The sequence below is a fragment of the Petaurus breviceps genome, unplaced genomic scaffold (genome assembly GCF_028583685.1).
Source record: "Petaurus breviceps papuanus isolate PSGF00001 unplaced genomic scaffold, PetGlider_PUasm1.0 118, whole genome shotgun sequence".
NCBI lineage: Eukaryota > Metazoa > Chordata > Mammalia > Diprotodontia > Petauridae > Petaurus > Petaurus breviceps.
Genome location: NW_027185616.1, coordinates 15,592,479 through 15,607,315, shown reverse-complemented (window position 1 = coordinate 15,607,315; position 14,837 = coordinate 15,592,479). Strand labels below are relative to the sequence as shown.

General features: G+C 37.9%; 1 protein-coding gene across 1 annotated transcript in view; it reads right to left on the bottom strand.

Moving 5' to 3' along the window:
- The window catches only part of SVEP1 (sushi, von Willebrand factor type A, EGF and pentraxin domain containing 1), a 355,921-nt gene that overhangs the window by 194,967 nt on the left and 146,117 nt on the right, over positions 1 to 14,837 (bottom strand). Inside the window, exon 6 of the mRNA XM_069086632.1 lies at positions 12,666 to 12,845. Within this exon, the coding sequence (XP_068942733.1) occupies positions 12,666 to 12,845 (180 nt within the window). The remainder of the gene's footprint in view (positions 1 to 12,665; positions 12,846 to 14,837) is intronic.

Below are 14,837 nucleotides of genomic sequence, written 5' to 3'. Positions count from 1 at the left end.
CTATCTATCTATCTATCTATCTATCTATCTATCTATCTATCTATCTACTTTATTCATTGAATCATAGCATTGTCTCTATAAGCCTCTTTAAAAAACAAAAAACTAACCTCAATCAGGAAGTTGCATTATAGGGTCATGGAATAAGAGACAGAAGGGACTTTCACTTGGTCTAAGGAAGCTGAGGCCCAGAGGGATTAAGTTTTTCAGCCCAAAGCATCTAGGCAAGTGGCAGAAACAGGATTTGAGCATAGTCCTCTGACTCCAAAAACAGCACTTTTCCCACTGTACCATGCTATGGCTTTTACCTACTTTAAACTATGATTTTAAAATAACTGCCATTAGGGGTCAGTGAGGTGGGACAGGGAGCAGAACACAGACCCTGGAATCAGTACAACCTGAGTTCAAATCTGGCCTTAGACTCTTCCTTCCTTCCTTAGACTCTTCCTTCCTTCCTTCCTTCCTTCCTTCCTTCCTCCCTCCCTCCCTCCTTCCCTTCCCTTCCCTTCCCTTCCCTTCCCTTCCCTTCCCTTCCCTTCCCTTCCTTCTTTCTTTCTTTGCTTTCTTGCTTTTTTGAAGTGGGGTAAGGCAGGGTAATTGGGGTTAAGTGCCCCAAAGTCACACAGCTAGTAAGTATTAAGTGTCTGAGGTAGGATTTGAACACAGATTCTCCTGACTCCAGGACCAGTGCTCTATTAGCTGTGCTACCTAGCCACCCCTGGACTTAGAAAACACTTACCAATTCTGTGACCTTGGGCAAGTCACTTAACCCCAATTGCCCCTGCCTTCCCCCCGCCAAAAAGCAAAAAAAAAAAGTTTGTTCTCCCCCCTTTTTCCAGCACAGTCTCTTATACATAATAGGTACTTAATACATACTTAATTAATGGAATTGAACTGAATTTATAACCTTGAGTATTTCAGTGTTTATCTACTTTTCTTATATTGATATAGTTATACCTTCTTGACATTCAAAGACATTTATAAAAGCTTTGCTTCATTGTTATATTTTATAGACTCATAGAAATATCTTGCATGCCAACAGAATTGTTTTTATTTGCTAACTAAAATACAAAATCTCTTCTTTATACATTTTTCTTTTAAATATTCACTTTATGTCTACCATGGCAACCATGCTCAGAATAATCTACTCCCATAAAGAAACACAATTTAATACAGAAATAGTGACTACATATTTTCAGTAGAAATAAAGCTATTTTTGTATGCTTTACAGCTTTTGTCACGAAATACACATTTGATCTGTGCAGAGACAATATCAACTACAGCTTTGCTGTAATGTCTACTCTTAAATCTAACTGATAACAAGGAGGATTTATTAGCAGGGGAGTGTGGTACTGTGGAATTGGAATTAGTGGTCACATTTGTTCAAATCCTGATCTTCCACTTAATGCTTGTGTGACCTCTGCCAACTCACTCATTCATTCTGGGTCTTGGTTTTATCATCTATAAAATAAGATGGTTGGTGGGAAAACAATATATACAATTGTGATAATATTTTATTAGATAGACTACAAATAATCCAATATATGTAATGAGAATACTAATAGATTATAAAAATAGTCTAACAACATAGCTAGGTGGCACAGTGGATAGAATGCCAGGCCTGAAGTCAGAAAGACTCACCTTTGTGAGTTTAAATATGGCTTTATACAGTTACTAGCTGTGTGACCCTGGGCAAGTCACTTAACCCTGTTTGTCTCAATTTCCTCACCTGTAAAATGAGCTGGAGAAGGAAATGCAAACCACTCTAGTGTGTTTGCCAAGAAAACCCCAAATGGACTCACCAACAGTCAGATATGACTGAAACTATTGAACAAGTACAAGATTTGGAGGGGGAGGAGACCCTAGTTGGAGCCTCTCTGAAATGTGGAGAAGCTGAGACTTTTCCAAGATCATATGCATTCAATGGCAGAGCTAGGATTGCATACCAGCCATCTTATATCTATGGGCAAATTTAATAGCCTACTAATCCATGGCCTAGGTTCCCTTACTCTCAAACCCAATACATGCATATAGAGTAATAATTGGTTTCAAGTCTGTGTTAAATAATGAAAACTATGAATTGATGGTTTCATAAACCTTGTGTTTCTCTGGGACACTATCAAAAATTTGCTTACATTCTTGAGTTTATAAGATTTGGAAAGATGCATTTTGAAATTTTTGTAGACAATCACATACAATGACTCATTCATTTTGGAAATTTTGCTTTTAATTTATAAATTTCTTTATTCTATTAAAAGTCATATGGCTATCAAGCACATTGGAATAAAGTTCAACTGTTATAATGTTGTATGCTTTGAGACTGCTGTCATTTATCATATGTCAGCCTGACAGAATATAGTAAACTATTATGAAGTAAGACAGAGGCTGGGACCTAGAGTCACAGTAAAAACAGGAACCAGACACCAAAAAAAAATATTGCTGGTAATCTGTGTAAGAGAAAGGCCAGGGATCAAAGTGAGAACTGAAATGAATTGAACTGAATTCAACAAATATTTGTCAAGTACTAATTATGTGCAAGCTATTGTACAAGAAACTGGGGATATAAAGATGAATGTAACAAAGAAACTGAGAGAACCTGTGCTAGATAGTAACGTTCCTAATAGGAGGAAGGGAACATTGATTCATAGCTCCAGAACTAGGAGGAACTTCAGAGGCATCTAGTTCAACCTCCTCATTTTACATACGAGTCTGGGGTCCAGAGAAGTTCAACGGTTTTGCCTAAGGTAACACAGGTAGTGTCAGGAATGGGCTGGGTAGATGGTTCCTATATAACTGGCCTCAAAAACAGAGGCTCCTCACCTGGATTATGTGAATCTGTGTCTATTTTTTAAAAAGTACTTTGATAATTGCATTTCAAAATAATTGGTTTTCTTTGTGATTTTATGTATTTAGAAACATTATTTTGAGAAGTCCATCATAAAAAGGTAAAAAGCTCCTACATTAGGATGACTATCCTGAATAATTAGGATTGGGGTGGTAGACCGAGTACCATATTGGCAAGAGGAGAAGGGGAATGTTCACTCAGCAGAAATTGGGTGATACTGGGTGACACCGAGGCATAAGATGATACCCTCACTGTCTCCTATCTTTGTTGGTGTGGAGTATTGTTTTCAGTTCTGTGTGCCACATCTGAGGAAGGGCATTTATAAGCTGGACAGCATCCAGGATGGCAAGGCCTTAAGTCCATATCACATGAAGATCAGTCAAAAGGACTAATGATGTTTAAGTGTGGAGAAGACAATACTGGGAACTGGGGGTAGACTAGGGTCAAAAGGGAGGAGACTTAAAAGGCTTGTTCTAGTCTGTCCAGAATGCTGTCCAGAATGGTTAGTGGTATTGAAATATTAACATGAGAGATCATAGGGTCAAGGCAGTGTATAAAGAAAAGTAAAGCAAGAGTGATAAGCCAGAAGATAAAATATAGAGGAAGACCACGGACCAAGCATTAAAGTCAATGAGAAAGTTGGAAGAATGGCCAGGAGATTGGCAGATCACAACAAAGATGGGAAAAGGATAATACAAATAGATCGGATATTATTCAAAAGAGGGTCATTTAAGTACGGTCGTAGAGGAACAGTCTGTTTGTAGTAGTGAAAAGTAAAGATTATAACAATTCCTCAGGAGGTTGAGGGAGGGGGATAGAAGAATAAAGAATAACTTTCATTAAAGAAGGTTACAATAGATAAGGTATCCATAGGGAAAATCAGATTTCTGTTCAAGCAAAGAACTGGAACATTAGTTGAAAAGCTCAAGGATATAGGGGAATTTGTTGAGAATAAAGCAGGAGTTCAAAAGGGCACAGTGGTATTGGCTAAAAGAAGGGCGAACCAGATCATAGTGCGATTGGGGAGGAACAGCAGAGATGAGAATAAAGATTGGGGCCTGGTGTGTGGGTCATAACTTAAATATGGACAATGAATCATTGGATTTAGGGAACTAATCAAATACACTGATAGATGAGATAGCTTGCTCTTTGGGCACTTAAAGAAGAGAGGAAAATTGCAAAAACAAAGCCCAAAGCCAAAAAACTGAAAGCCATCTAAATATCTAACAGTAGGGAAATTTTCAAATAAATTGAGGTTTAAAAGAAATACCATAATACAATTCAGATTGACAAGTAAAAGAAATATGGAAAGATGTCTCTGAAATCATTCACAGTGAAAAAAAATCATACCTTAAAGAACAGAATATCTACTGACTATAACCACATAAAAGAGATGGGAATAAATGTACAAAGAAATTGGAGGGAGATTTAGGGGGAGTAACCAAAGTTGCTATGACATTTTATTTCTAGAAATCCTTTTGGTTAAATGTAAATAATTGCCAAGTTACTTTGTCTTGATGCTTAATATTAAGTTCATAGTAAATAATTTTAACAGAAAAATAGAGGCATTACCATGCCTGGGTGGATAGATCCTATTACCAATCACTCTCCCTTAACTTTTTCTTAACTTGTGAACTTTTATAAACCTTAAATGAGACTTGGTGGGGGAATGGGTGGTGAGGAAGGGGTTTAGGCCTATGATTTCCTAAACTCACCTATAATATAATGGAGAGTAAGGATGAGAGATATTGAAATTTTAACAAAACAGAGTATGAGGTCAAGGTCGTTCAAGAAGACAAGTGAAGCCATAGCAAGGGAAATAGGGAGAGATTGGTCCAGGGATAGAAGGACCACCATAAGGGCAAAGAGCAGGGGTGGTAGAGAATTCCTAGGAGAAAGATTCCTTCTGCCAATACAGATCAGTACCTTTTCTACAACAAATAGTCTTAGATAGTCGCCTGTGTAAATTATTGCTACTATGTTCTTGGGAAGCCATCTGGAATAACATTTTTGGATGTTTCCCTTTGGTTGGCAGCTGGCCATTCCATGATGTGTCTCTGCTGCTGAAACCAAATTGTGAATAAGAATCTCACCCTGCCAAACTACGACTAGCTGAGGGTTTTTTTCCTGTAATTCCCATGACACTTTGATATCAGGTCTGACTCCACGGTGGCTAATTATAACTTATTTATTATATTATATATGTATATAATATAATATATAACTTATTTATTATATTATATATATTATAACTTATTATAACTTAATTATTATAATGTTAATTATAACACTAAAAAATGATCCCTTTAATTCTTAGGAGAATTTCTGACTCACTGTTTGATCAGACCGCTATTTGTTCACCTCCTTAGATGTGTAAATAAAGTTTCTAGGTGTCCAGTCAGCAAATTTTACAGTTTTCCAGGAGTGAATTACCAATCAATCCTCTTCCTCCTTATTTTCTCTCCTACTTTATATTTTATACCCCTTAACTCCTGAGAGCCTGGCACAGAGGCCTATACATAATGCAGCTGGGTGGTATAGTAAAGAGACAGTTGAGTTCAAATTATATTGTCAGGTCCTTGAGGGCAGGCACTGTCTTTTTTGTCTCTTTGTATCCTTGGCACTTACAATGGTGCCTAGCAGCGCTTAATAAATATATTTACTGAATGAATGATATCAAGCCTCAGTTGCCTATATAGCATAACTAGTATAGCCTTTGTGATCTTGGGCAAGTCATGGAAATCTGCCTGCCCCAGTTGCTAAGTATTTTGTAAGAGGCATTGGAGTCAAACCTGGGTTCAAGTATTGTCTCTAACACACAGTGCTGTGAACTTATGCAAGTTATTTAACTTTTCAGTGCCCCCAGGAAAATCTCTAAGGCTGTAAATTAGAGGCAGTTTATCATCTGCATCAGTAGAAAGTGTTTTCACTCCTTCAGATTCCTCACACCAATGAAATCACTGGTTGAGATTTCCCTTACCCTCCAAAAACAATTCATTCATATAGTACTTTCAGGTCTATAAAACACATTAATCTCATTTGATCCTTACAACAACTGTCTAGAGTTAAGTACTAGAGGCATTATTCCTGTTTTATGGAGGAGGAAACTGGAGAAGTTAAGTTACTTGGCCTGGGTCACAAAGCTAGTAAGTACTCAGGGCAAAATTTGGGCCCGGGATTTTCTGATTCCAAATGCAGCTTCCTATTTACTGTATTCAGGGATAAATAAGGAAATTTCCACCCAAAAGAGCAATAATTAGGATTTAGTTTAACTAATGGTGAAGAAGAGTATACTCACTCCATGCAGGCATGTAAGTAAATACTTAGGTCTTAGAAATACACCTAGGCCTTTCTCTTCCAAGAATCTGATTGTGGCTCATTTGAACATTCCGGAGGAACAGCAAAACTAGAAATGGTATTGAGTAAAAACCTTAATCTTGCTTCCACAGCAACAATTATTTGTAGATGTGTTCCCTAGAAAGGTTATTAGTATAATACATTTTTCTTCATTGTTGATATGTTTATCATTGTTATTACACAACTGTAGTCTCTCTGTCTGGGTCATTTCCGGGCAGCAATAGTTCTTTCAATTTGAAATAGTTCTTCCTATTCAAATGAGCTTTTCCTCATGGACTATAAATGGGTTTTACCCAATGTCTATTTAAGTGTATTATAAATAGTCCCAACTTTGGCATCATGGCTTATAATCTAAATAGTAAGAAAAGAGATTGTTCTTCATCAGAACGTACTGTGTGGGTATAACACAAGTCTACAAACACCTGCATTTAAAGTGTTGTGAGGAAAATAAAAAATAATTCACATTCATATGACTTAGCACACATACATATATGTATATGCAGTATAATCACATATTTTAGAATAATGCACAAGTAAACTCATTGCAGAGTTTGCTTTGCCACCTGTGGCTTGTAACCAGCTGATGGCTTTCATCTATGATGCCTCAAACTGAATTTTATAGGAAATACTTTCAAACTCACATCTACTGCAAGTTGCTTTCTTTTTATCACTGCACATCATAAAATATGTGAATAATATGCCTTCAAGTGTACATCCATGAAATTGGGTCAATGATCTAGTGCGATAAAGAGGATAGGGGGGCGGCTAGGTGGCACAGTGAATAGAGCACCAGCCCTGGAATCAGGAGCACCTGAGTTCGAATCCAGCCTCAGACACTTAACACAAAAACTAGCCGTGTGACCTTGGGCAAGTCACTTAATCCCAATTGCCCTCCAAAAAGGAAAAAAAAGGCACAAAAAGAAGAGGATAGGGTTAGGCCTCTTCATGATGGGTTTGGGGTTAAGATATCCTCATACAGTCATTGTACTAGGGACAAGGGAGATAAAATATATCAGACATAATCTATAATACTGAAGAGTTAAACAACTTTGGGGGCCACTGTCAGGAAGGAAACTAAGTTTCTACTAACTCCAAGTCCAGTGCTTTTTCCATTATCCAGGGTGTCCCCAAAGTCTTAATTCAGTTTTAATGTACTAAAGCTAACACTTAATAAATTCAAGTTATTAAAAACCTAGAGCTGCACTAAGACCTTGGGGACACCCTGTACTTCATAAAGTATATTTTTAAATATTCTTGCTGTTATTGGGTGGGGTTTGGGAGAAAGTTGGCCCTATACTTAATAGTCATTGAAATAAGTGTTAAGAATCTGGCTTCAGAGAAGTATGGGGGGTAAGTAGAATTTTGTGGTGACCTCTGGAGAATAAACAGTGTTTGTGTTTCTGATAGGGCAAAGGAAGAAGGGAATAAGTATTTATAGAGTATCTACTATGAGCCAGGCATTGTGCTTTACAAATATTATCTCATTTGACAGTATCAAGTAATATATGCAGGGGAGTGCTTAGAAATGTTTAACAACCTGCCCTCCGGGAAGAACATGTATGCATTACACATTTTTAAGTTTAACCTATATTATTAAAATATTCTCCATCATTTTCTTAAGTCTGAGCACCCCATAAAATGATAAATCGATTTGGATAGTTTGCATGTCACTGCACTTATGTATGAAGGAGTAACAGTCAATTAACACTTATTACCTACTCACTGTGCTGGGAACTGTGCTAAGGACACAAAGCAAGGCAAATACAGACCTGCCCTCAAGGAGTTTACATTATATTGGAGAAGGAAGCATGGAAATAAATAGGTAATACAAAATACAGATAAAATAGATGGAAAGTGCATTAATTTTTGTTCTAGGTGGAAAAGTGAGAGGTTTGAGGAAAGCATTTCTTCTCTCTCTAGATTACCAGAGAAGTATTCTTTGAAAGAACACAAGAACATTTTAAAGGAGGAAATAAAGAAGAAAAACAATGTGCAGAGGCAGAGGGCAGTCCTAACTTATATCGGAAGGCTGGGAGTGAAAAAGTACACCACACAGAGAAAGAAGCTAAAATATAGGACACAAGTTAGACCCAAGAAACAGGCATGAGTTGACTCCTGCATCGGGGGAAGCTGGACCATTTCAGTTGGAAGCAGTATGTTGTCCTCCAAGGAACGATGCAGAGATGCTAGCAGATGAGAAGGGATCCACTAAGGACCAGATGAAGAAAAATAGAATAGTTGTTGGTGACTCTCTTCTGAAAAGTGAAGGGGTAGTTATTTATCAACCTGCTACAAACAACAGAAAGACATACTGTCTCTTTGGGACATCTATGTGGGGTTCGATGGTGAACATCCTAAGACTTGTCAAAATTGTTCATTTGTGCTGGAACAAATAATACAACAGGTTAAAAAAGAAGCATTGCTAAGGATTATGGAATCCTGGTAAAAGCCTCGAGTCATAGGTGTTATTTTCCCATGACTTGCCACCTGGAGATAGAGGATTCTGAAGAGAAAGGTGAATCTTACATGTAAAAATTCAGGTAAGAGGGCAGTTATCCTAGAATTGAATTTATACTTTTAGACCATGGCTTTTTAAAATAAATAGAATGACGAGATCTTGGCTATGGATGGAACACAGCTAAGAAGCTATGGCAAAAATATATTTGCCTGCCTATAGTTGTAGAAATGTGATAATGAGGGCTTTACAGTGGAAAAGGAGAGGGAAGGAGACAACTGCCTAGACGGGGAACACAAAAAAATATTAACAAACCAGAAAGAATAGCAGACTAGAGGACCAGTAATTAATGAGAGATAATATTCCAGATACATAAACAAAATTCATGGCCTCGACACCAAAATAAAATTCACAAAGTATGAATAATAAGCAGGATGAGCTAGACATCTTAATACAGGAGGGAAGTTAGAACTTATAGGTAAGGGGCATATGGCAATAATATGATTCTAGAGGAATACATCTTATTTAAAAGCAGTAGCATTGGGGTGGCTAGGTGGCACAGTGAATAGAGCACCGGCCCTGGAGTCAGGAGGACCTGGGTTCGGATCTGACCTCAGACACTTAACACACACACACACACACAAACCTAGCCATGTGACCTTGGGCAAGTCACTTAACCCCAAGTGCCCTCCAAAAAGCAAACAAACAAACAAAAAAGGAGTAGCATAGATCAAAGAGGGAGTAGAGGTCTATTTTGTATTAAAAAGTTACAGGCATGTGAGAAGCATAGAAATAAGTGACCGAGTGTTTGGGTTATGATTAGTGGAAGAAGAAACAAGAGTCATGTTATCATAGTATGCTAGAAAGTGCCTGGACAGACAAAGAGAATTGACAAAGATTTAAGAAATAGAGCACAGTCTGGGATGGAGGCATAATGCTGGAGTGATTGGGGAAACTCAACTATCCAGATATCTGCCGGAGTACCCTCTAACAAAAAGGAGAGTAGCTAAAAATTCTGTGATTTGCCCTAATGATAATTTCATACTCTAGAGGTCAATAGAAGCAATAAGGAAATTGTTACTCTGGATCTCATTCTGACTAACAAGGAGGAAGAAGGTGGCAGGAGAAATGATGGGTACCTTGGGGGCAACTCATCGTGGAGTTAGGAGAGAGGAGAGGAAAGCTGATCATTGTTCAATATGCAGACTAAGTTTGGTTAAATTAACTTCTCACTTTTCCACCTAGAACAAAAATCAATGCAATTTCCATCTATTTTATCTGTATCTTGTATTACCTATTTATTCCCATGCTTCCTTTTCCAATATAATGTAACCTTAACTTAAGCAATAAACTTAACCAAGTTAAGGTTCAGCAGAAAAAATGATCATTTCCAGAGACCCGATATTCTTCAGAAGTCAGTCCTACCAACAGGTAGGAAGTTCTGAGGAGTGAAATTCTAGAGATATGGGCAGGTATGATTCTGATGAGGAGAGGAAGAAGGCACTGCCAATAGCACCCATAACTTGGAACTGCAAAGGATCTTAGAGGGAAGTTAGTCAGATACACTTTTTTTTCTTTAAGATGAAATGAGACTAAAAAAGCTTAAGTAATTGAGTCAAGGTCACACAGGTAGTAAACATTACAACCAGGATTTGAATCCATGTCTACCGAGTCCTAAGTACTCTTTCCATGATAATATACTGCCTCCCATAAAGATGCATATTTATCTGCACACAGAGAATGCATCAATCAACTCAGATTTTTTTTTAAATATAGAGAACATCAAAGTTATAGATGGTTAGAAGAATAAGAATTCATTTTTAAAAGTATTGTTTTCTACTTTCTTTCATTTTTAAAATTTTTTTTAAAAGAAAAAGAAAATTCCTTTTAGAAAGGAATATTTGCTTCAAATCCATGGCAAGAATAAAGTACAGATTTTTTCCCCTAATACTTTAAAGGCATTTTCTCCCCTATCCCACCTCGGTCTCTGGTCAGTGCAGGCTCAGACTTAGCATAGTTTCTACATAACACTAGTACCATAAACTCATGTTCGAATGAGGCATAATTGCTGGATGAGTCCTTGTCTCAACTACTGCAAGGCTAGGTCTTGTTTTGTAAGAATAGCACCAGGAGTAGTAAAACCCCTAAGAAGCCACGGTTGGCGATGAATACTGAGGAAAACAAAGAGGGTGGTTTTTGTTTTGTTTTGTAGATGTTGAGGGCAAGAAGAAGTTCAAAGAAGGGCCTGTCCAGTGTTCAGAGAGGATAGGATGATGATAATTTAGAAAACCACATATTAACATTGTCTATGTTCTATTGTGTTTTATTAAGTATTTCCCAAGTAACACACTCCAGGGGGCCACGTGTTTGACACCTGTGCCTTAGGAGACTGAAAGAATGTTGGTATGTATAATTGCTGAGTATCTGTCAATGATCTTTGAAAGGCTGAAAAGAAGAGGAAATGTTGTAGGGTAAATTTTGCCCTTATGAGGGCAGATTCTGCAACTTATAGACCAGTGTGCTTAACTACTAGAAAAATTAAAGGGATAGGTAGCTAATATTTAGAAAGGGAAACCATCATCATGAAAAGCCAGGATGACATCATAAAGAACAGATCATACCAAAATAAAGTAGTTTCCCTTGTGGATTGGAATATCAAAGAAATGCTGTAGACATAATAAAAGTGTTTTCCTTTCACCATAACCCTGTGAGGCAGGTAGTATTTGTATTATTGCCCCCATTTTACAAGTAAGAACACCACAGCTTCCAGAGATTGAATTACTTGCCCGGTCATTTATCTAGCTCTAGAGCTGAGATTTGAACACAGGTCTCTTGACTGAAAGTGCAGAGCAGTATCTTGCATTTCATAGCATACTTAGATGTAATATACTTATTTTCGATTTTGAGATTTGGTTATCCCTAGATTTTTATAACATACTTAGACATTTCAATAAAGTATTTGACAGTCATGCCATAGTTTTAGGCAAGGTTGAGAGATCATGGTTAGATGATTGTACAGTTAGGAGTATTCAGGAATTTGCTGATTCAATCCAAAGAGCTATCATCGGTAGGTCAGTATCAACTCAGAGAGAGGTCTCTATGGGAGTTCACCAAGGAGCCCCACTTGTTTCTGTGCTAGTCAGTATTTTTAGCCAGTGATTTTGATGAAAGCATAGTTGGCATGCTTATCCATACATGATACTAAGCTAGAAGGGATACTTAACATGTTGTGTGACAGAGCCCACATTCATAAAACATTTCTAAGGGTGGAAAAATATGGGTCAAATCTAATAAAATTTAATTTAATTAGAATAAATGTAAAGTTCTACATCTGAGTTAAAAAAATTAGCTTCAAACTTATCATTTAGGATAGGCAACAGTTTCTATGAAGAAAGATGTAGGGTTTTAGGGTCTTTATTTTTTTGACTTTCATTCAATTGGTCAGTTGTGTCTAACCTTGTGGGACCATAACACACCAACATTGTCTGTGGGGTTTTCTTAGCAAAGATACTGCAGTGGTTTGCCATTTTCTTTTCCGGTCGATTAAGGCAAACAGAGGGTAAGGGACTTGCCCAGGGTCACACAGCTAGTCGGAATGGATTTGAACTCAGGTCTTCCTGATTCCAGACCCAATACTTTATCCACGGAGCCACCTAGCTGCTCAAGTCAACTCTTGATTGTTGTTGTTGCTGAGTCTTTTTCAGCCCTGACTCTTTGTGACTCCATTTGGGGTTTTCTCAACAAAGATACTTGGGTAGTTTGTCATTTCCTTCTCTAGTTCATTTTACCGATGAGGCAATCAGGGTTAAGAGACAGGGTCATGCAGCTAATAAATGTCCGAGACTGGATTTGAACTCAGTTCTTCCTGACTCCAGGCCCAGGTACCTATGCACTGCACCACCTAGCTGCCCCTGGAGTTTTTAATGGACTTCAAATTACCTATGAGACAATATGATGTGAAAGAAAACACAACAGATGTAAAACAAAGGAGTTTACTGATTGAAAACTTACCCACACACCGGGGTTCTATCCCGTCCCACTGGGAATTTCCTTGACAAGTAAGTCTGGGATTCCCTTCCAATCTGTAGCCCTCATCACACGTTATCAAGCATACTGTCCTGTATAAAGTTTCACCTGATGTACAACTGATTTCACCATTTTCAGGTTTGCGGAGTCGAGGACATGTCCGAACTGTATAACAAGAAAAGAAATGGACCCTAGTTTAACTGAATAAGTACAAGAATGACAATTATATTGGTACTTAAATTTCCATAAAATATCTTAAAGAGATAACATGATATTGCTAATATTTTGGAGAATGATGGAAGTGAAAGATTTTTTCCAAACCTTGGTTTTTTTCATACTTAGAAATGCATGTAGGTCACTGATGCACTATCAAGGAAACCTAAGTGTTTCGGTAGTGTTCTGCATCATTTCATAGAATTCATTCTATGTATCTGCATGCAAGATCATATCTAATTTGAAGACCACTGAGGCTTTGACCCAGGGTAAAACATCCATGCATGCTAATGGAAGTCTTTCCAGTCTACACCCTGAGTGCCTCCCTGTGCTCTCTCTCAGCCTGTTCCAAAGACACCACTTTGAAACATAAATGATGGTAGTTTATATTAAACTTAGCTGAACGTGATTTCCTACCCTTTTAAAAAATTCATTGAACACACTATAATTTGAATGGCTGCATTATGGTTTAGAAGAACTTAGGATGCAGATTTGGGATCTTGTGAGTCAGAGTTTTACAAGAACTTAAATAATACTACAGTTGAAATGGAATAGGGTAAAACAAGAGAGATTGAGTCCTTTAAATCTACCATCTGTTTTAGTGTAGGCCCTTGGATGAGTTCCCCAAAGTGGTTGAAGTGAGTTAATTTTACCAAATGACTGGCAGTGCTAATGGGGGAAGCAAACCACCAGACTCTTTCCAACTAGTGTCAAAACATGCAAAATCTGGCATCTTTCAATAATTTTCCCAGCAGTTATTACATAAATAACTGAGAAGCACATTCTGTAATGTGATGGGAAATGTGAAACAAGGAAACCATGTGTCTTTCCAAAATGCACAAGAATGCCAAATTCCTCAGGTCTTAATCATGCAAATAATATCTGCAGGAGTCAAAATAATCCAGGTATAGGCTACACGGTATTATCCCAACCGGTTTAATTCCATAGTACAAGTCATGGCAACCAAATTCCATTATAATATCCCCAACCCTGCAATAAAGACATAAGCCAAGGAATCCCTTAGAGCTATAACTGATGATCCAGGACCCTCAAATGACCTTATACCAGTCCAGATTCGTTCCCTGTTCTTCTTTCCTTTGCCATGACCTCTTTGCCCCAGAACAATCTAGAGACAAATTGTCTTCATCCTCTGCCCCCATCAGCTACCTTCTAGCCAAACAGACCTCAGCTTCTACCATTCAGTTCCAGTATTGTTTCGACCCTTATGGTTTTCTCACACACTCCGGTCCCTGAACTGACTAGTCTCTGGAGGAAGCTACTACTTCCCCATGGTCGTGGAATCCAACTTTACAAGTGGCTCTGATTGCTCAAATTTCAGTTAAATAGCTCATTTCTTCTTCTGTAAAACAAAGTTTTCTCCTTACTTTATGCACACTTTTGGCTTAGGTCGTGTTTTGTGGAATGATTTAACTAGGACATTCAATAAGGCAAGCCTTCACATTGAATTCAGGGAGAATTCACTATTAGAATAAATACTGTACAATTATTAAGCTCCTACTGTTTGCATAGAATTGTACCAGGCAATATATATATGGTTTTCCCCTCTCCCCTCCCAAATCAAACATGTGTTTATTAAACATCTTCTCTGGCACTTGAAGATACAAAAAGTGAGATAGAACCTGACCTCAGGTATTCTCCCTGCAGGAGAATGTTTACAGTTGAATAAATATAGAGTATGTACCCCTCAAAATCTGTTTTAGAGGACATTTAATCAATGCTCCCCAAACCATACTGGCATGTGGATATGGTGGGGTAGGACAAGAATCTAGGGACTTGCACTATAATAAAGACTGTAGCAAAACACTTTTTACATGTACACCAGTGGGAGAAGTGGGTGAATATGTGTGTGAGTGTGTATGTGTGGGGAGGGAGGGAGGGAGAGGGAGAGGGAGAGGGAGAGGGAGAGGGAGAGAGAGAGAGAGA